Source organism: Meleagris gallopavo, chromosome 5 (assembly GCF_000146605.3).
Source record: "Meleagris gallopavo isolate NT-WF06-2002-E0010 breed Aviagen turkey brand Nicholas breeding stock chromosome 5, Turkey_5.1, whole genome shotgun sequence".
NCBI lineage: Eukaryota > Metazoa > Chordata > Aves > Galliformes > Phasianidae > Meleagris > Meleagris gallopavo.
The window spans coordinates 2,469,530-2,492,476 of NC_015015.2; the positions used below are offsets into that span (position 1 = coordinate 2,469,530).

Here is a 22,947-nt window from a genome sequence, read left to right on the forward strand (position 1 = left end):
GAGAGCTCGTCGTGTCAGCCGAGCCCCTCTCCCTCTTTGGCCCCGGCTGCTGTCCCGCTGTCCTGCCCCCGAGCTCGCTGGATGCACCTGGAAGGAGCCGGCGGCAGCTTCGGCTGCTTGCTGGCTGGGAATTGCCCAGAGAGGCTGTGGATGCCCCGTCCATCCCTGGAGGTGTTCAAGGCCAGCTTGGATGGGGCCCTGGGCAGCCTGGTCTGGTATTAAATGGGGAGGCTGGTGGCCCTGCATGTGGCGGGGGGGTTGGAGCTTCATGATCCTTGAGGTCCCTTCCAACCCTGGCCATTCTGTGATTCTGTAATTGCTAAGTTCAGAGGCTTTCTGCAGGATGTTGTACCAGGCAGCAATTTTCCGCTGTAGTACTACTGCTTAATGTTCAGCTCCATTGAACCTCGGCTGGGGAAATCCATTTGTTAGCAGCGTGCTGCCTGCTCAGCCCACTGGCGTGCTGGGCTGCTGCCTGGCGCTCCGGGGTGGTGAAATTAGGGTAAGCGGGTCAGGAGGAGAGTGGACACCACATCAAAATAATCCAGATGTGATAAGGGAGATAGCGGTGGAGAAAGGGAAATACTTTCTATCTCAGAGGCTAATCTGGGAAAGTTCGATTTCAAGCAGCGTGCTTCTAAAAGCAAAGGCATGGTGTTGTAGTACTACAGAACACTGGAATACTATGCAGTGTAGCGTTCCAGAGATGCATTAAAATGTGGAAGGGTGTAGTGGCAAAGAAGGATCCGTTCTTCTTTAAAGCTTTGCGCTTAGTGACGATGCTGAAGTGAAAGCAGCTGCAGTTAAAAGCCTGTGCACTGCCCTTAGTACTTGCTGCAACTGTTGCTCCACTGCTGGAGGGAGGGAAGCAGAGCACATTGCATCTGCAGCTCAGTAATAGCTGTGTGCCAGGGAGCAGGCATAAAAACTCAGCTCCTGAGGAGCAGGGTGAGACCATCGCATTGCTTCCGTGCGTGAGCCTGCTTCGAGATGAGCCATTCACTCGTCTGCCTTCCTGGCTCGTGTGAAAGGCTGAAATGTTGTTCTAAGAACGTGGTGTGTGCCTGTGCCAGAAATCTTGTGTTAGGCATTGTGTGAGCCGGTGGAGGCTCCACTAGAAGGGGATGTGTGCTTCTAATAGGTTAATTACAAACTTGTCTTGACCTGCACTCAAGCGTATGTTGTGAGCACTTGGTTCCTCCTGAATAGCTAAATTGCTGCTTAATTAGGAAACTCTCAATCATTTCTTAGATCAGTCCATATACTGGCATTCCTGCTAGTGCTTAGCTGCGAACACCCTTTGAAAAGCACTGATGCGGAGCTATTTCTGTGTGTTACTGAAATGTGGTAACGCAACAGCCCCCTGCTTTTGTTTCCAAGCAAGAAGTGTGTAATAACGCCCTCGTTCCCCACCACACACCATTAGGAGGTGGCACGGACGCCAGCTGAGCAGGCTGCCCCACGGACGAGCTGGGATGGGGCTGCTTCCTATTGTTTCCTGTGCTGATGCTGGCTGTGTCAGTTGTGTGGGGCAGGGATCGCCGTTCATGCAGCCCTGGTCCCTGGCAAGAGCTCCTCAGTACAAAAACTAAACAGATCTTGCTAGGCAGCACTGGAAACTCTGCTTTAGACTTGCATGTTATTACAATAAATGCTCGTGCTACTTGGTTTGGAAACACTAGCGTATACTGGAAGAATGCAGTGTTTTAATTTGGGAGGTACAAGTGTGTGTAAACTGGGTAGCCATTGTGTTGTGGTCAGCGTGCTTGCTCTGGCCATGTTGCTTACAGGTACAGGCTCTGAGCTGTCGCGTGCTGTTTTCATTCTGTTCCGTGCAGAACAGGTCAAATAGTCCTGCACCTAAAGTGTAGGCAGGGTCAATATCATATTGTCTCCTCTTCAGCTTTCAGGGCCCATTATCAGTTGACAGTAGGTCAGTAGAATTCAGCTGCTGCGCTCAACTGCAACCATCACCAGCTAATCGGAGCAGCCTGGAGTACTGAAGACTCCACAGATACCACGTAATAGTCAGCTGTCTTACAAAAGGAAAAGCCAACATCACCTCACCGAATTTTTACCACTTAGAACTTGGGAGCTGGCTGGGATGATGCTGATTTGACGTGACTGTAATCCTGCAGTAACCCTGGTAGTAATGGTAGCAGAAGGTCCCATTACGGTGTAATTTAGGCGTCACAACTGGATACAGCTGTCTGAAGATGAGTGCCGTGGACAACTCGAGAAAGCAAAAGGAAGCTTCACTTAGTGAATTTCCATGCCCCAGTGACAGCTGCCATAAGGCTGTAGCAGTGGTATGCTTTTCTCAGTAAGAATCTCCTATCTTTCAGAGAAGTCAGTTTGAAACCAGTTAATTAGGGCAGTTATTTCTGGCCGTGGCATTTGTATAGAACAGAAGGCATGATTGTTCTTATGTTTGTTTCCCTGAGTCCTTTGATCGACTAGAAACTCTCGATGCTTTACGCTATAAATTACCTCAATACTTTGGCACTTCATTTCTTTTCTTGTGCGCTCGGTTAGGAAAACGCAGAAATCCTTGTGACTCAGCTTCAGACTACTATAAATTATGAAGAAATGGGGGAGGGGAGGAGGGGGGGGGGGTCACGTTGCAAATTAGGAAAGGCAGTTCTAGGAGGATGGGAGGAATACTGGTTGCTAAATTTGAGATAAGCATCTCTTGGTATCTTAAAATCTGAGCGGCTACCGCCACCTAGAGATCTGTGGCACAACACGCTGCTATGGCTGGCCCTTCCTCTGTGCCTGGACAGATGCAATGAGCCTGGCTGCTAATAACCCCTATTTGTATGTTTTGTAGGTGATTTTATTTATTTATTTATTTTATTTTATTTTATTTTTTTTTTTTAGCAACAGCAGACTGCATTTGGGAGAGCAGAATAAGCATTGTTCCTTACTCAGTTTCCCAGGAACTGGTCATAAGGACAGTTAACGTGCCTTTTTTTGGTCCATAAATCTCATGTGCAATTATTTATGGGCTTTTAAAATAACTGTGGACTTCCAGCAGTCAAAAATGCCCAGCAGGGTTAGAAAGCAAACATCGGTAGGAGCTGAGAACTTCCAACTCGTGCAACTTAGGAAAATACAAACCCTTTATTGCTTACACATACTGCCTATCTTTCCAGGTGGTACTTTTGGTAATTTCTTAGAATACTTTAAATCTGTTGGTGTAAGGTCAGAATAAGTGTTCTGTATGTAGGAACTGAGTTGTCCCTTGGGAAATTGAGGTGCTGTGGCACAGGAGCGTTTGCCTTTCAAGTAAGGAAGCAACTGTGGACTGTTCATGCAGCCTCATATGTTACAGGGAGAGAGCTTTTGTACCAAACTCTAATTTGTATAAAATTACCCTCTGTTCACCTGAAGTTTGGCATCCAAACTGCCTCCCTTCCACAGTCAGCGGGCTATAAGTAGGCTTGTAGGCACTTAGATACATGTAGTATAGCAAGAAGGTTCTGGGAAATGATTGAGAAACTCAGCAAAGTGCTGTTGTATGCTCCTTATTAACTCAGCATGTGAAAGACTCCAAGCATGTTGCTGCAGTTAAGGCTGTAATAATAAGAACAGGGCTAGAGTCCCTTTTACTTTACTGCATTTTGCTGAATCCTGTATCTTATAAAAGAGTTGAACATAATCTCCTCTCAACTCTAGCACATGTTATGCCTTATCTAATGTGATCAAAACACTGCTTTCTTTAAAGATAACAGATCCTGGAGAAATGCAGGGTGATTTTTTTTTTTTTTTTTCCTTAGATCGAGGAATTAAAGGTTATGATCTCTGAATTCCTTAGTCTGTTATGCCATTTACTTTCTAAGCTTGGTGCAACATTTAATATACATATGGTTTAGTTTACCTTTCCTTATGCTGAACATGGTTCCCTCAGTGTGTTCAGTGTTTGATAGACTGAAACAAAAAGAAATGGAATCTAAACTTGATTCAAGGGCTGGATTAGTAAGGAAACCAACCTACTCTTCATCATTGCTGCCACCACAGTACAGAACTGTATGGGATGAGAGATGGGACTGAGTTTTGTGGTATTTCTAGATAATTTTGCCTGCTGGCTGCCTGCATTAAGACTTGGATGTTCACTTGGTATTTACATTCCTTTTGAGTTGATAATCCAGTTTGAGCTTTAAATGCCAGGAGAGAAATGCTGTTTGATAGAATTTGTACTGAAAACCAGCACGAGTCCAAGGGGGAAGCAAAGCTGGTAACGAGGTTAAGCTGGCAAGGGTGACTTAACCAGAACCTGTGCCAGGAAACTGTGGTGGGGTAGGTCTGCTGCTGAACATCACGATTGCCTTTTATTATTATTTTTTTTAATGGATTGAACCAAAATGAGATATAAACACTACCAAGGTTCTTCATTTCTGCTTTTGGAGCTATAAGTGTAATGGTTTATGTCAGTGTCACAATTTTTTTCTTTTTTGGTATCTAATATCCTGCAGACTGGTGAAGAAAGGCTGTTTTTACTGGGAAGCAAAGAAGGCTGTTCAACATCTCGTTACAACAACAGGATACTGGGATGGTGGATGCAAGTTGTTGCCAATGAAATGGTGCAAAGATAAAGATAAGCAGGTGCTTCTTTGCATCTGCTTACAGCAACACAAATTTGATGTAATGATTAGCATAAAGTCTGAAAATGAGCTTCCCCCTCACAAGCTCATGATTGGCATCTGAATTTAAAGGCTGGCTTCCTTGAAAGACTCATTTCAAGTCCTGTTCTCTTTTTCACTTGCTATTAATGATTAATTTCTGCTGCCCTTAGTGCAGCCCTTCTCTGCAGTTTTAACTGCAAAAGTAGCAGTAATGATGAGCAAGGTTGTTTGAAAAGGATGTGTCAGTCAATTTCGCACACCTCCATTAGGAGTTAGGAAGCAAATACTTAGAGGTCAACACCTACAAAGAGGTCTATCTCCAAGTCTGACGAGCCTGAGTGAGACGTCCCGAGTTCTGTAATCCTCCAGCATGAACTCATGTCAGCTGGTTCTTAATCAGAATTGTTCAGCGCAGGTGTTCTCTTAGTTTGCTGTGACTCCTGGAAGTGTTAGGAAAATTGTGGAAGCCCCGTGTCTGGAAATAACACTAATCATTTTCCCAGCCTTTGGCTAATGAAAGGCCAGCTATGCAGTGGCAGCTAGGAAGCGTATTAATCAACATCGATTTCTACTGTAAGATAAACACTCTGGAGCAACTGTTCAGTTGCAAACCATCACCAGAGCTGTTACTATTCAAGTTGTGCTCTCTGAAAAATGACTGAGGGAGAATTGTCGATGCGCTGCGTATCTTGTCTTGTTCAGACATACTCTGAAGCATGACCTGCAGCTTTGACCAGGACCATCCTGAGCCTTTTGTGTTTCCTACCAAAAAGATGCGTTTGTGGAGGTGTCACTGCTAGTGTACAGAAGTAGGTTTTGCTTTTAACATTTTTGTTGTTTATCATCACGATGAGCCTGCTATAGGGCTTCACCCCCCTCTAGAAGGAGCTTCTGGATGTATCATGTGTAGGATGGCTTTGCTCATTGCTATTTTATCCAAGTTAAGGCTGACCTTTGGTTCCTGGCAAGCTGCCTGTTTTGCATTTCTAGGGCTGGTCAATACCTACTTCTTCACGAGAATAGCTATTTCCTGACTTTCATAGCAGACTTTTGGGTAAAAGCAGCTTCTGGACGATGCGTTTCAAGTCAAACCTCTTAGAGGTTTTGGTGGTGAATAATATTTTTGCATTAACAGAAACAGTTCTACCTTCTCTTGTTGTTTGTTACACAACGGTTGAGCCCACAAATTAGAAGCATGAGGCTCAAAGCTGAAGAATGAAAGAAGAAACAAAAAGCCATATGGCAATGGCAGGAGGTCCTGCCACCCCACCTTAGGCTCGTGACAACATGCCCTACATTTAACCTACGGTCAGGAACTAATTAACAACACAGATGGAAGTGAGCTAGCATATGTATTCTAAATAATATCCCTAAGGTTTTAATCAGCTGCCCTGCCTCTTTCTGGGTTAGATACGGAATTTACTGTAGAGAGACTTGCAAAATATGTGAATGATGCATAGGGTGATGGTAGCTCTGTAGGGGCTGAAGCAAGGGATTGGGAGCAGGAGCTCCCGTGTTCTCTGCTTCGCCAGTGACTTGCTGTGCCACCTGAGGAAAGTTAAGTTTTGTCATGTGCTTCAGCCTGCCCAGTAGGAAAATAGGATTCTGAATGTGGCTTCTCCTCACCTAAGTGTGCTGAGATTCTGTGTTTGCAAAGCACTTCTGAAGCTTTGACAGTCTGTTTTGTAAGAAGTGTTGTACGACCGGAGACTCAGCAGTGTAAGTACCAGGTCTCTCTTCTCTTTCAACTTCTCCAAGGTTTTCGCTCCCCATGTAAATCTATTGGTCGTGAATGATAAGGCGTTTTATTTTGGATAGGATAGTAATTTTGAGGATCTTCAATGCTATGGAGAGGTTTGGGGGAGGGAGAACAGCTAGCTGCTTTCTACAGAGTGACTGAGTAATTTTGTTTCTCTGACTTCTTGCTTCCTCCCCCTACTCCCAGCTATTTGAGGAGAGGCTCTCCTTCCCTGCAGGGCAGCAGGATCTGCTTATGTGAAGGGACAGGTATTGAAGTTTTTATAGAGGAATGTCTAATTACTGAAATCCCATCTATGAGCCCACCCTTTGGAGCTTAAGGGCTCTCACAGTGAGGACTGTACGCTGGCAGCAGAACCGCTTTGTTCTGTTGGGGGTGTGAGTATCTGAAACAAAACACCCTGATGTGGAGCGGAGGGAAGTTGGATTGTGTTGGCCTGGGTTTTGCATACTTTTGTTTATAGGCATGTCTGGGCTATTTGTGTGCTTATGTTGGTGGGGGAAGGGGGGGAGCAAGGCTGCACACCTAGGAAACTTTCTTTCTTCCTCTTTAAAGTGTAATTAATCCTAAATATGCGCGTATCCTTGGGGAGTCGGGAGCGTGTGGAAGCTGTTCTGCTGAAACCTGTTGCACGTTGTTCTGATATAGATATTAGCTATAGTCTAGGTGATGGCCCCATCTGATTTTACGACCGCATAAATGCTAGGCCAACTTCACAGCTGGTACAAATCTATGAATAGAGCGCTGTGGATTTATACCAGGCAGTGACTGTGTGTGCCAGAATTAGGTCTGCTGGAATATGTACTGCTTGAGTGAGCCTCAGCAGCTCTCATCAGAATAACTTCCCACGATGCCACCAATCTAATGACTGGTGTGAGAAGTCATCAATCAGGTAAACTTCACTTTAATCTGGGGGGATGGAACAACCTAATGCCCATGTGCCACGTTCACGCAAGTCACAGTGTAATACTCCTCTGGGCAAGAGATTACACCATTATACAACTGTGAAAAGGCAGGAGGTTGATAATTCTTCCTGCAAGGCTGCAGGTTTTACTTCTCTTTTTCCTTGTGTTCTAATAGATGTCTGGATCTGGAGATGTTTTCTGACACTTCCTCACCCCCTCTAACTAACTCCAGACTCTTTTCCTATACAAAATTCGAAGTGGAAGCAACAAGGCAGTGTTGTAAATACGTAGGTGGGTAAACTCGTGTGCTGCTCTCTTCTTGCCTGGCAGCTGTGCCATTAAGGCCTGCCTAACTAAGGATGGAGGGGAAAGCTTATTTGGGTGGTCTCAGCTACTGGCTTGCCACTTGGAGGACTGTGGAAGTAGTGTTGCCTATGAAACTTGTATCCCTCTACATCTAGTTGAAACTGGCCCCCGAATTTTTAAAGTTGCTTACGAACAGAGAATCCGACAGTGATAGCAGAAGTCTTGTTTCAACATGAAATCACACGGAGGGGGGAAAACAGGTTGAAAATTACAATGCTTTGAAAGCTGTGATGTGCTGCATTGTCAAAATAAAGTATCAATGGCAAAGACAGCGGTTCTCGCCACAGGGTTTTCAGTAGTTATGCTGATACGTTAACTTCACAACGCAGTGCTATCTCCAAAGATAAAGTAGTTCTTACAGCAGGACAGGTGCAGGGCTGGCTGCCTGGTGAGATGGGTTAGATTGCTGACCCATCCGATGGTGTTTAAATAAAATAATGGCAGTTAAATAGAAGCTGTCCATTATTCCATTAACATGTATTGGGGTGGCCTTTGTGAACTTAGAGATTTCTCCTCCTGGTCTGCTAGTTCTTGTGTAGCTTTGGATTCCAGTACTTGTAGGTGTTCTGGTACCTTGTATCCCTTGTTCATGTAGGGAAAATATTTCCACAGAGATGCTGTGCTAACAACTGGATTGAGCATGTGTTGAGAAAAGTCTGCACATGAGGGCAGGCAGCCAAAAGATGACTGATAACACTACTGGCGAAGCAGGCATATTGTTAATACCTGTCAGGAGCCTGACAACAGGCATTTCCAGTTTCTGGTTCATACACATCACAGTGCTGATCAGCTTTGTTTCAAGGACTGACTATGGCTCAAAGCAAGGTATTCCCTTACAGCAATGCCACACACAGACAGGGATTCAGCAAAGGTACGTATCTTGCAAAATAAGTGGGCATTGGCCTTGCTGTAGAGGAGGCACTGTCCATGGGCAACTGTCTGATGCTTTAACTTCTTAACCATTGCTTTTCCTAGGCTGAGCTTCTCTTACGTTCACGTTGAGTGCCTAATTTTCTGTAGGTCCTAGGAAACTTGCCACTTGCAACAGAGCTGATGGGTGCGTGGGATGCTTTCCATGCTGTTCAGAAGTTTATGGGCGCTTGTAAGATGCGAGCTTAACTGGTACAGCAGCTTCTGGGTTGTTGGAGGGCTGCTGGACACATGTCACAGTACAAAGGATCCAACTCATGCTAGTTTGCCTGCAATGTGCTCCATTCTGTTCCTGCTTTCAAATGCCAGTTATCCTCAACTTCAGTGGGAGCTTCGTGCATGTACTTGGCAGAATAGCATCATCCTGTGATGATTCAGCACAGTGTTGCATACCAAAGAGCCATAGTAAAATGGAAGGCAAACCACAGGTGTTGCACCGAGGTCTGAGACTCTGCCCTCATGTTCTTTCGTGTGCAGGTTGTGTTAGCGTTGCATAAAGCTCTAGTGGAAATTGGAGTGAATGATTTTGGAGAACTGTAATTATTTGCTTTTGTGGAGGATCTGGATAGTATCTTGGCAGGGAGTAATAATTTCATTGAATGGTTTTGTGGTTGGCTTTTTGTTTAGTTGTTTTATGTGGGTTTAGATTTTTTTATATGATAATGTCTTGTCTAGGTGAGCTCAAAGTTCAGATAAGTCATGTAATGTTACTTCTGAATGAACGTAGAAATGGCATGAACGTATCACAGCAAATTCTCTAAAACAGCTTGATTTCAGGCTTGGAAAGCGACGTGAGTTCTCAAATTGGAATTTGCTGATGCTAAGGTCTCGGACTTGGGAGTCTTGTCCCTGCTGTCTGGTGTTTCTGGTATGGCAATAGGAGTATGGATGGCATGTTACCCTACCCATGCTACTCCTGGTGAGCATAAACCTGCTGGTAGCTGCTATTTGAAGAGGGCTTTCCCTGTATAGCTTGCTGTGGCAAACACGCAGTCCCCTTTTGGAGCTGAGTTTGTTTACAGTGAAGATCACAAACCCTGTGCAGTTGAGGTGCCCCTTGTGTGGGATGCTACAAACAGCTGGAAAAGCAATGTGTGCGCCATGGGCTCTCCCAGCAATTCCCATTGTAAATGCATAAAAATAGTGCACATCTGCTCTCTTCTGTGGGTGTTGTCTCTCTGAAAGCTCTGATACCATCTGTGAGCCTGGCCTGCTATTCCTTCGCCTGTGCATACTGCCAGAATTTATTGTGCCTCTTTCCTGGTGTGGGCAGCTTGGGTCCAAGATCTGGCCGACAGAAATCCTGCTGGGAACTCCTTCAGGCCTGTGCTTTGCCAAGTGAACTGCAGGCACACTTGTAATGAGGAGCCTGGCTAGTCTGCTCATGTTAAGAGCAGCTGAATTCCTTCTGAGTGTTTTGCAGCAAGTGTGCCCTTTGTGTTGTTGTTTGAGCACCCAGAAAGGTATGAGGAATGTTTGTAGGAAACTGATGCGTAACTCAAAGATCAAGGGTGTTATGTTGTGGCATTGGTATCCTGTATTATTTTCTTTGGGTTCTTTCCCACCTCTGGTCGATGGGACAAGTTGTGTTGGGTTGGTTTTGGTTTGTGAGGAGGGGGAAGAAAAAAAAAGTGTGTTCTTTCTGACACGAAGCAGCAACTTAAGGAATACAAATTGGGCAAGGGTGTGCCTGTGTATGTGTACATGAGAGGTGTGTGTGTGGGGGGTGCTTTATTTTCAGTAATAAAAATTAATTATATAGTTGGCATGAATAGCTGTGAGGATAACCGTAGTGCGTCAGACAGCCAGTTATGCATGTATTAAAGGTTAATGCTGTTTGTTCTCAGTACATTAAATCTTTGTAAAGCATGTGCTGACATGCATCCCATTCTGGTGTCTGTTCACACACTCCAGTAATGATGCGTAGAGCAGGAACTCGTGCCTTTGCCATTCAGTACTATTTAGTAAACTGAACTTCTGTGTAAAGGTCTTAGAAAATGGCAAGGCAGAAAATGATTATCTTGCTGCTAATCTGACTTTCCACTGCGTGCTCCTTTTCTGGAGATGAAAGGATTCTGAATCTATTCACTACTGAAAGTTATTTCAACTTTCATGGCACATATCAGGATGCAGAAAGGCAAGTTCATGTTCACGGTTGTTCTTCGGGTCTCTTTGCTGGAAATAGAACCTGTTAAGCCATTAGATTTCTGCTTAAAATAACTGAAAATAATGAAACGAAACAATTAGCTGGTGAATTCTCATTAAATGCTAAATACCTAAGTAAACAGTGCAGCTAAGTAATTGACTGCATATGTAAACTAGCTGTAATTGACATGACCTTCATTTAACAAGCCTCCTTCCCATTAGTGGAGACTGCTGCCACAATTATGTGCCTTTATTCTAGCTAGTAATTGTATGGACTTTATTGAAGTACAAACTAGGTCATGTCTTTCTGAGATCTGGTCCGTGGTGGGTGACCTGTTTTCATTGCTTCAGCTTCATTGCTGCATTAGAGGAGGAAGGATGCTCTGGCAGCCATGAGAATGGATAGCATTCAAGGAACTGGTCTCAAGCATCATTTCTGACGGGCATCTTGTGTGACCCGAGGAAGCTGTTCAAGGCTGAGCCTCAAGGCAGCGAGCATACATCTATTTAAATAGATGTTCAGCAGGAGCATGCTTGGAAAATGGGAAAGTACAGATTTGTCCTGTGTTCCAACCCCTTTCCACTTCCACGCAGGTGATGTGGTCCCTGCCTTGTGGTTGGAGGGGTGTATGCAATCTGTCAGTGTTTGGAGTTTGTAAGGCACCTACTGCAACAAGACAGCCAGTACCTTTAATCTTTGCAATATAATAAAGATTTGATAGCTGGGGAGTAGAAGAAAAAGGACTGGAAGATGCTGTCCAGTTTGTTTCCAGTGCTGCGCTGGGATATTAGTCCTGCTCACTAAGTGAGAGCTGAAATCATGCACACCCATGTCTGTTCATGAGTAGCTCACAGGCTGTTCCTATCCACAAAATGAGATTTGTCTTAATCTGCCATACTATCTTAAACTACTAGATTCTGAGCAACTTCTCACAGAAATTATGGCCTTTAGAATGAAGATGCTTCCTAGAAGTTTAATTATTTTAGTCAATATAATTTTGTTGGCAAACCTGAGGACCATGTATATTGCTCTAGTCGTTGTGAAGGTAAAGGAGAATATTCTCATGTCCTGCTTGTGCTGTTCAGCTTAGTCTGCAACTCTTATACAAAGATGTATCTGTGTGTTTGCTTGCTAATGATATTCCGTGTGTCTGCACTGCTAAACCATGCTTTGAGATACTTTTCTATTGATATAAGTGGGAGGGAAAAGGGTGGCTTTTAAGATGGTCGCATTTTCTTGTGAATAATATGTCTGTCACAAAGTTGTTGGCTTTCAGAGACTAGTTGTGCTTTTTCATAGTACCTATCATAGTGACAGTCAGATATCATCAGATGGGATGTGAATTGATCAAGCTTGACAGCAGTTTCCCTCCTAAATGGAGGGCAAAACCAATTAAGGAAGGATTAATTTAATGTCTGAGATAAAATGCTGCTAGATCTGGTGACCAGCCAACAAGTTGGAGGATGCTGAGCCTCCTGATGGAGCTTCTCTGCACCTCTCTGCTTTTCATATATTGTCTTCCTTTCAAGTTTTCCTCTCAAATGAAGTTCTGCCGTTTTAGTCACTCTCTGGATCCTATCAAGTTCATTACTATCATAAATAAACAGTTCAGTGATAATAGGGAAGGACGTGTCCTGTTCCAGGAATCGCTGTATCCTTGGCTTAACTTAGCAAATACTCAGCCTCCAACAGGCAAACTTAAGTGATGGATGCAAGCTCCTGTTTGTTCTGTGCTTGCCTCGGTCCCGCCTGTGTTGTGTCCTGCTGCTGTCACGTTGGACGGCCCTCTGGGTCCTATGTGCTCAGCCAGAATCAGTCCTTAGAGTCCAGATATTGGCTGGGACCTTTGGGCACTACTCTAATAAAAATAATGACGACTTGATTAGGAGCCGCCTGATCTGTGTTATGTTCAGTGCTCTGGTGGTCAGAGGATGCAGTAGGGCTTGTGGGTTTTTTTAATTTTGCTTTTATATGAAAGAATTCTGAGAATTCTCAGAAGAGGGAATGTTTGATTCTTGTTCCCACTGGCTCTGTCCTTTTATGCTAGCTAAACCTCTCTGTCTCCCTCCTGTCATGCCTCTCCACGTTTGACCACGGAAGACTGATAGCCTTTTTCCTTGTGTGGTAAATCATCTCTAGTGTCTGTTTCTTCCCTTTGAGGAAGAAATCTGATACTGCTCCCTGTAAAATGTGTTTTTAAAATCCCAGGATGAAAAATATGCAAAATATTAATGTTCTGCATGGTTAGAGCAAACACTGTGTTCCTGTGAGTCACAGATGTCAGGTTTGTTTAATCTTAATAAATCTATGCCACAGTAACACTTTTAAACAGGAAAAGAGATGGAGGCAAGAAAGTGAAGCTGTGCTGGGAAGGAGGCGATTCTTAGCCAGAATTTGGCTTAGTAGCTGAGGGGAGGGCATGGGCACAATAAATATTGGTTTTCATTCCCTGCACCCCCCCTCCCCTCACTTCATTAAGTAGACTTTGAGACCCACGTGTCAGGCACTGCCTTTCTAGTACATATTTCATTTTCTTTGTGTGTTTTGTGATTGATTGTCTTTCCACGGTGGAGTCTTAGGAGTACTAGTTTCCCATAGCATATTTGCAGGAGATGAAGTAAGGCTTTTTACATAGCACCCTGTTGGCAAACAGAAATAGCATTTACTCCAGTGAGTGCTGCCAAGTATGAGGTACTTCCGAGTGAACTTCAAAAGCTACGAAACAAGCATTAGCTGCTGCTTCAAAAATGTGAACAATGCCATTGCTTTCTAGCAAGCAGAACTGGTGAGAGTGCAGATAGGAGGGGAATATAACAACTGGACACATGATAGATGTTGTAGTAGCACTTGGGATCAGACTAAGCGTAGCTCTGTGTCACAGCAGGATTTGGGGGGCTCTCGTTGTGATCATATCCTAAGTACGTACTCCGTTCTTCAGGAAGAAACAATTTCTACCCTGAGAAACATGGAGGCTTAGCAAAACACGTGAGTAGCTGCAGTTGTGCAAGCCCAAAGTGTTTGGAGTCCTGGTAGGAATGAGTTTTGCCAATCCCAAAGCTGGTGAGGAGTTTTCTTGCTGACGCTGTTAGCTGGTGCTGTCCCTCTGTGCTCAACGAGGAAAGAGCCAAGCCAACTGATAAGCCTCAAGGCATGGCCCCTAACGTGATCCAGAACTGGAGGCAGAATGTGTGAGAAACAAGGCAAGCTGTTCTTTGTTCAAATATGGCGGTGTGGTGTGGCCTGGCAACGCTGTTAGTTTTCATGGGGAGCCCTGGGCTTAAAATACGTGCTTTGCCCACTTGAGGATAGCTGATGTGAGGCTCTGGGGAAACACAGCACAGTGATCCTGGGGCTGTCATTTCAGTGTAGTGAGCACTTTATCAGTGCTGTAATCCAGTGCGTCCTTCCCATGGCATTCACATGATGCAAGCAATCTCTCCAGCTCCAATTTAGTAGGGTGACAAGCTCACAGTCCTACATCATTTTCTTGTTCTATATTTGTGTACATACCTTCTACTTTTAGTTGAGGGATTGACCTGGTGAGACCTCAGAGGTGTATGGCCTCTTCCTGTGCTTTGAGGATTGCTTTTTAAAATACAGATGCAATTTATCCTGGTGCTGTTCTGTTTCTTGTGGATTTAACTATTTTTGGCATAGAGAGATCTTAAATAAATAAATAAATAATTTTTTTTTTTAAATCAAATATTTGCCTTTCCACTTGAAAGAGGAATCTTGCCTTCCACGCTTGTGAAGCTGCCTTTTAATGCTGAAACGCTATGTTGCTAAATAGCAGTTCTGCTCTTGTTATTACTTGAAATAGGTGTAATCATTCAGTAAATAAGGAGTTCGTGTAGTATCTGATCTAATACTTACCACAGCAAGACATTGGCACATACGAACTGACTCACTGTTATCAATGTTGCCCAAGTTTATGATTTATCTGGAAATCTAAATTGAAGAAACACCTTTGTACCAGAGTATGCTTCTCCGCTGATAATGAGTTGCAGCTGCATGCATGCAGTATATCTCTGCGGGAAAAGCGTAATGTCTCTTGACAGTTTAGGTGAATTTCGATAACTTTGTTCCTCTGAAGTTAATTTTCTTCTTGTTTTTGTCCTTAACAGTTCCACCAAGTTAGAAGAGTGATGACCATCCTTTTCCTTACTATGGTTATCTCATACTTCAGTTGCATGAAAGCTGCCCCGATGAAAGAAGCTAGTGTAAGAGGACAAGGCAGCTTGGCTTACCCAGGTCTTCGGACCCACGGGACACTTGAAAGCCTTAATGGGCCCAACGCTGGTTCAAGAGGACTGACGTCGCTGGCGGACACTTTTGAACACGTGATAGAGGAGCTTCTAGATGAGGATCAGGACATCCAGCCCAGTGAGGAAAACAAGGACGCGGACTTGTACACATCCCGAGTCATGCTGAGCAGTCAAGTGCCTTTGGAACCCCCGCTGCTTTTTCTGCTTGAGGAGTACAAAAACTACCTGGATGCTGCAAACATGTCCATGAGAGTCCGGCGTCACTCTGACCCAGCTCGCCGTGGGGAACTGAGCGTCTGTGACAGCACGAGCGAGTGGGTAACGGCGGCGGAGAAAAAGACTGCAGTGGACATGTCCGGTGCGACCGTCACAGTCCTTGAAAAAGTCCCAGTACCTAAAGGCCAACTGAAGCAATACTTCTACGAGACCAAATGCAACCCCAAGGGGTACACAAAGGAAGGCTGCAGGGGCATAGACAAGAGGCACTGGAACTCGCAGTGCCGAACTACCCAGTCTTACGTGAGAGCTCTCACCATGGATAACAAAAAGAGAGTTGGCTGGCGGTTTATAAGAATAGACACTTCCTGTGTATGTACATTAACCATTAAAAGGGGAAGATAGTGGGCTCGTGTTGTATAGATTATATTGAGACAAAATTATCTATTTGTATATATACATAACAGGGTAAATTATTCAGTAAAAAAATAATTTTATGGACTGCATGTATAACTGAAGTTTATACAGTACAGTGATTCCACAATCTATTTATTGAACATATCCATGACCTGAAAGGGAACAAAAGTCAAAGTCATTTGCGCACAAATTAAAAAAAAAAAAAGGAAAAAAAAAAAGAAAAAGAAAAAAAGCAAACAAACTAAAAAGTCTGCATTACATTCCTCGATAACGTTGTGGTTTGTCGCCGTTGCCAAGAATTGAAAACAGAAAAAGATTAAAAAAAAAAAAAAAAGATTAAAATTGCATGCTGCTTCAATTGTGAATTGATGACAAACTGTCCTCTTTCAGAAAAATAAATTGAACCAAAACATTCCGTTTACATTTTAGACAGTAAGTATCTTTATTCCTGTTAGTATTATATGTTTACTGCTTTTACCTTCTGATAGCGTTGGAATTAAAACAATGTCAAGGTGCTGTTGTCATAGTTTTACTGTTTCTCTTAGTTTTGAATTCCCATCAGATTTGGGGAAAAACGAAAAAAAAAAAAAAAAAAAACAAAACCACATTACCTTATTCTGGATTAAAGACAAATTTGTTTCTTGTATGTTGTGAAGGTGTTTGCAATAGCAATCCGACTACTACTGATAAAAATAAATAAATAAACAGAGGCAACTGAAAAAGAATGGTGATGTTCCACTTCACATTGTTGAACTTCAGGCTTAAAGGCAGCACTTAGTTAACTGTCTGTCAACATGCTTTGCTGGGTTATTTTTTATTAAGTCGTTGTCTTTTGAGACTTGCCTTTCTTTATACCATATTTGTTTGTGTTTGGGGTCCCCTCCCCTTTTCTCTCTCAAAGAAAGTTGACTGTGAGCTTCAGAATATTTCAGTCAGCACACAGCTGGAGCTTGTCACGTAGAAAATACTCTATGGAGTGTTGAGAGCAACGATAACAGTGTAATATGACTGTGCTTGGATCTAGCATCATAGTGAAGCCTGGCAGTGGTGTCAATAGAATAGGGTCTCAAACCTTCCCCAGTGAATCAGAGGGAGGTCAGCAGCACGGAGAGCTTGGTCAGTTCAGTGGTGAGGAAGTGTTTTGATTTGACCGAGGCTGTCCAGATTGTAGAGGGAAAGCTGTGCCCTGCGTGGTGCACACAGCCTTTGTGCTCCAGAGCATGTCTGCTAGCCCCAGAGTCCTGTGTGTGATAGCCAGGGATGGAGGCAGTCAACACTTAACGTGCGTGTCTGCTGCTGCTGTCAGCCTTCATGAAACAAGAGCTGGCATTAAAAGTAGGTGAAGAGCAAAGGCTGGAGTAGTTGGCTTAACGTTTCAGGTTCTGACGTGCTTACGAGGCCCTGTGCTGCTGCTCTAATGAGCTAGACAGAAGTAGTTCCAAAAAGGCAGGTTGTAAGCTTCAGAGCTGGGCATAGCACTTCATCTGGATACAGTGGGTGGAGAGGCAGAAATAGCTCATTAGTGAGCTCACTAAAGATAGATGCTGTATTTGTAAACCCTCTAGACAAAGTAGCTTGAGCAGAGAGGGGAATGCTAGAAGACATAACTATTGAGAAATCTGCATTAGTCGGTCTGTCTGTGAAAATTAATTACAAGCTGGCCAAAGCTAATTTGAAATATCATCCCCTGTAATGATCTCCTGTGAAGAATATATTTAACGCGGAATTGATATCGCTCCTAGTAGAAACCCTGTCTGCTAGCTTCTGTGAGCTGGCATAGACACCTTCAAAGTAAGTGGTTTTTTCTTAGGGTAAAAGGGCTTCCCTTTGCTAGGAATGTCAAAGCAGAGTCATCTTCGCTGTAAAAAGAATTTTATATTTTGTATTGGCTGCATGTTTGCTGGGCAGTGAACAAGAAGGGTACATTATGTGACCGACTTGAGCTTCAAACTTGAGGCATTCCCACCTAAAAATCAGAAACTAAGAAAATCTTACTGAAATGTCTCCAGGCTTCAGCTGTTCCTTGTGCAAACTGGGCACTTGTGGTGAGGGAAAAAATTAATTTTTCTGTAGCCAGTATGTTTATGCATATTATAATCCATGGCATTTAGTAACCTGAACATCGCTTGGGTGCTGTTGTTCTCAGCAGTGCTTCTAAACTGCTGCAGAGAGATGGGCCAGTGGTAGCCCAACTCACCAGTGTCTTTTGGTGGCAGTAATGAGTGAGTAACATCATCTAGACTACGGAAAAAAAATGGCAGCTAGGACGTAATGGTAATCTAAGATATCAAAACAAAGTAATTCCCTGGTCAAACAAACTGAATTTCCAAAAGGTGTGTTAGCATATAAACTACACTAGAAATAAAGTTCCTCGTTTCTCAAGGTTAATGATGGGTACACCTTCAGTTCAGTCATTCTTACCTGGAAATGGTCGCAGCTGCACTTGTCGCAGAGTGATGACAGTTGGATGGCAGGTCTGAGTGGTGCTGTTAGCTCTCTGGGTGAGTAATTGAAATGAATAGGACTTCTCAGCCTTGTATTTAAAGTAACTCAAAAATGTATCCCCTGTGTTAATATAAAACAGAGAAAACCCACTTTATCTTATCTTCAGGAGCAGGGACTACAGCTGTTGGTACGTTAAAGCACAAACTGGTGGCTTTTGCTCTTCAGTGGCTTTTCCAACAGAGCCACCTGATGGGGTTTCTCCTCCCATCCCTTCTGCTCGTGTGCTGCTCCCCGCTGAGTGCACCCAAAGGAGCAGCCCTTGCACGTGGGGAGAGCCAAGGGACAGCACTGAGAACGTAGGGAGGAACCATGCCCTGTAGCTGCTCCCAGAGTGGATTCCCATCACATGTATGTCAGCTGTTGCTTTCGACGTATGTACAACATGAAACTGGTAGTTAAACTGTGCTCCTATGGCTCTCACTTGCTTGACCCAATGCAGACGTGATCGCAGGCTCGGTTCAGTTAACAGAGCTGGTGGTGGGGGCTTGGTTTTCTTTCATGTCACTTAACTGAAATCTTGCTGTGGTCTGTTTGTGACAAAGGTATATCATGCATGTCAGCAGGCCTAGTGCTGTGTTAAGTAAAGACTCTTGCAAATGTAAGTTCATGTCTGTGGCCTTGTTCTCTACTATTCACCTTGTGTAACATAAATATTTATTGTATATTTATATAATTTTATGTTTTTTGGTAAAAAAAACACTGAAATTGGCATTAAAATTTAAAAGCAACTGCGTCATATTGTAAATATAATTAAGCTATATTTAAGTGTACTGATTAATATATGTTTAACTATAGAGTTTTTTATGTTTTAAATATATTTTCAATATATATATATATATAAAAAACTTGGGGTTTTTTGGGGGACCATGTGACTCTTTTCTCTAACTGTAAAACAAACTTGAGTTTTACTATAAAGATGTGTGTTCTTTGTTTTAAAACAATTTTTACTTTATTTTAGCAATAAAAGCTCCCTTGGAGGGCAGATAGCCACCTGTTTCGTAGCTGGACAGTTAGCATCGGGAGGGGAGTGCTGGCAAGGATTTGCTTTCCATAAAACATGAGGATGCTCACAACTGATATATTTCCATATATTTCTAGCCTATAGGTCCCCATGAGACTAAAAACCCACAAATAGAAATGATTTTATTCAGCTGTAAAATGATGACTGTAATGGCAGTGTGTGGGGGAGTCTCTAACATTAATAGCGAATGGGTATGTGAAGCCCAAGTCCCACAGCTATAGGCCAGTTGTATGCTTGATTCTTAAGTGGTGTCATGTATATTTATATCCACTGCACTGAACTTATTTATGACCCCCACACAGTACTAAGAGTGGAATTCCTCAGATTTAACATAGTGTTTCTAAAAGAATATGCTCTGCTGTAGCTGCCAAGCCCTTGTATATTTAATTATCCCGTAAGCCTAGAAAAATCAATAAATCTTTGTGATGAATGGAAAACCTCAATATAACTTAAAGAAGAAAAGAAAACCAAAACAACTCTTCAGAAATTTCCCAAGAGGTTGGTGCCAGTACCATCTCCACAAGAACCTAGGGAACAGTGCTTCTGCAGATCACCATTTATATTAAACACACGTGCACGTGTGTTCCCTGCCTTATTGTTATCCCAGCATAAACCAACAGAAGCTGTAATAAATAGGCAAACTGCTGCTGACTGGAATGATGGGGCCATGTCCCTGGAGTCACCATCCCTGGAGGTGTTCCAGAACCGTGGAGGTGTGGCACTGAGGGCATGGTGGGGTGGGTCAGGGTTGGGCTAGGGGATCTTAGCGGTCTTTTCCAACCTTCATGATTCTGTGATTCTATGCCATTGATGTGTCGTGCTCGTGCCTCACTGTGATCCTTCCACGGCGCCAGCCTCTGCCCAAGACAGCAGCAGAGATGGGGGAATACACTGAGTTGTCTTGTTTTACGGATACGGCACAGGTAACTAAAGATGGGCACCCCAGAACCTTTATTTGTGCCCAGGAACAGTCTGGTGGGAAGGCAAGAGATAATTCCGTAACTGTTAACACTTTCAGCAAAACTCAAGGCTTTTAAATTACCCAGCCAGAGAAGAGTGACAAACAGTGAAAGGTTTTTTAACAGAATATCAAGGCAGTATTCAGGGGCAGTGAGAAGGTGGGGATGTGTATTTCAGCTTGTCCCAGGTGGATCCAATACACTGCTTCCACAGGCCACCTCCCCTAATTAACAGAAGATATCTTCTGGCAGGGCAATTAAAACAAGAAAGGGAAGGAATGCACTTATTTGAATTAAGTAGAAGCAGCATTGAGGACTCACCGTAAGTTGGCAGAGTTCTCACGCAGGCTGGGGAAGAGACTTATCTATTTAATTTTAAACACTTGCTACCATTTAGGGTAGCTAAAGACTGGGATTGATATAAACCGATGGGGTTGAATTGAAAAGTTTTTGGGTTGATTGGTAGGGCTTTTTTTATTGGTGATAGGTGGACGGTTGGACTGGATGATCTTAGAGGTCTTTTCCAACCTTGATGATTCTGTGATAGTCTTTTGAACTAATTAGGCTCTAAGAGCTAAGGGTATTGCTGCACTAAATATTCCTTTCACTGGCATCTACGCTGAATATTTTAAATTATAATAATAAGGTTTCCAATTAGATTTTTTTTCTGACCTTTAACTAAAGGCCACTCTGCTGGGAAACTCATTTTTGCTCTAACTCCAGCATGTTCCTTAATGGAAGCCTCACTATATTTGGACTCCAGTCTTGGGAATCTGTTATTTTAAAACAATGAGAAGTCAATATGGCCATGTTTGTGTAACAAAAATAGTGCTGCCACCTTAGCCTTTCTGATTTAGGAAACAGCCCTGCGATGCTACGCTGCTTTCAGTTCTACATTCTGTTTTCAGTGGATGCACATGTTTCATGTACAAACTGGTACAGCCCTGATAAAACTACCTCCTACTTTCTTTCCCAGGGCAGCTAGGCAAACACCCAAAAGGGACTATGGGAAGAAAAACATTTCTTCTAAATGCTTATCGCCAGCAGCTTCCCAAGGATCTGGCAGCCCTACTCTGTGTCGAGGCCCTGGTGGCAGCCAGCTGATGCAGCAGAGGCAGATAGGCACAGGAAACAAATCCATAAACCACCAGGTTGGTGCCCATGGCTAGAGTTGGCAGCATGGCTGTGGTGTACACCTCCTCCAAATTAAAGCAGATTCCAGGCATAGCTCTGCATGTCCTCACGGCTTATAACCGTTGCCTGCATGGTGAGTCTAGGAAATAACGAGGGTAGAGTAGTGCAAGCAATGCTATACATGTTAATCAGCCCTGCCTGCCACTGGAAAACAATACAGTGCATGGGCTGACAACCTGAAGCCTTGCTTGAACTTTCAAGGCAGGAAGTCGGTACAAGGAGATGCTAAAATAATCGGTTTATGGGGCAAGAAACTCTTCAGGGGTCTGCAAGCTGTTGCCACATCGCAAATTCCCTTTGAGGACCACAGCCTTCTCAGTTGCGTGCTTCCTAACACAGCCAATATCTGCGGTTTCTAAGAACTGGTGCAACACCCCAAACAAAGGACTTGTCAGGCATTACACATGGCTATAACTGCAGAACATGACGCTAAAGTATAATTTACATTTGGGTGCCACCTACGCACCCATGTGTCGGAGCACTTTGGAACAAAGCTGCAAGCCCGGATATCTCTGAATCTTTCCCGGAGTTTACAGTTTGCTGTCTTTTAGAGTCATAGAATTATTGAGGTTGGAAAAGGCCTCTAAGATCAACTAGTCCAACTGTCAGCCCACCACCACCATGCCCACTAACTGAGTCACGTGATGTCACATTAATTCAGTAATTTAAATATGACAGTTTTTTGTCAGCTGCAGAGTCTATCTTTCCCCCTGCAAAGGGCCAGGTCTGCAGAACTGAGGGGCTTGAGGACTAGATAACGCAGTAGGGAACGGACCCAGCAGCTGCTGTTTCACACTGTGTTGGTTTGGGCTTGGTAGGCCCTGAGATTAGGCCACAGAAGTTCTGGCTGTTGGCTGCTGCTGGAGTGCAGGGCAGAGAAGTGGTGTCCCTTGCTCTGGGCTCCTTAGAAAGGTGGCAGACAGCACCGCCATCAGGGCACGCGCTGCTCCGTTGCCTGTGTGGCTGCAGCTGAGACATGGAGCATGGCTTGGCCCAGGGGGCTGCTGCCACCCCGGGGCACCAGAGAGGCCCTTCGCCAGCTCCTCGCAGGGCCGCATGTGGCCCTTGGGCCTCCTGGGTCGGCCTTTGCACTCCCACACGGAGCGAGTTCGGCTTTCTGGTAAATTAAAGCCAGCCCAGCGGTCTGGTTTGGATTTACATGAATGTACTTGAAATGCAGTTCGCCTCATGGATCCCGCAGGGATAAGAAACCCACAGTGCCTTGGTTTTGCTGCAGACTTGACGCGCAGCCTGGGGCGCATTTGAGCTGCCCGGCTCCGCTTTCCCGTTCATTTTGTCTGGCTTTTGTTCTGCTCACTGGGCGCTCCTATGGCGGCTGAGGTGGGCGGCATACGACGCCATAAAACGTTTTGAAGCTCTGCAGATCTCAGCACGTCACCCAACGCAGAGCTCTGTTCCTTCCACAAACGAGTATTAATAAATATTTGTTCCTTGATATTAAAATATCTATGTTATAAATACGTTGTGGCATAAATGGAACCATACGGTAAGGAACTGAACAAAAAGCGACAAGCTGGGTGAGTCACTGGAGCAGGCACATGCTGTATTGGTTGTCAATGCAAATGTTGGCTTTGTAGGCTGATTTTATTTACCCAAATACACGCACCATGCCCAAACT

The 22,947-nt window shown here is 44.0% G+C and overlaps 1 protein-coding gene across 1 annotated transcript in view; it reads left to right on the forward strand.

Annotated features, from left to right (window-relative positions):
• Positions 1-16,204, forward strand: part of BDNF (brain derived neurotrophic factor) — a 31,158-nt gene extending 14,954 nt beyond the window's left edge. Inside the window, exon 2 of the mRNA XM_010710698.3 lies at positions 14,856-16,204. Within this exon, the coding sequence (XP_010709000.1) occupies positions 14,877-15,617 (741 nt within the window). The 5' untranslated portion in view covers positions 14,856-14,876 and the 3' untranslated portion in view covers positions 15,618-16,204. The remainder of the gene's footprint in view (positions 1-14,855) is intronic.
• The last annotated feature ends 6,743 nt before the right edge of the window (positions 16,205-22,947 follow it).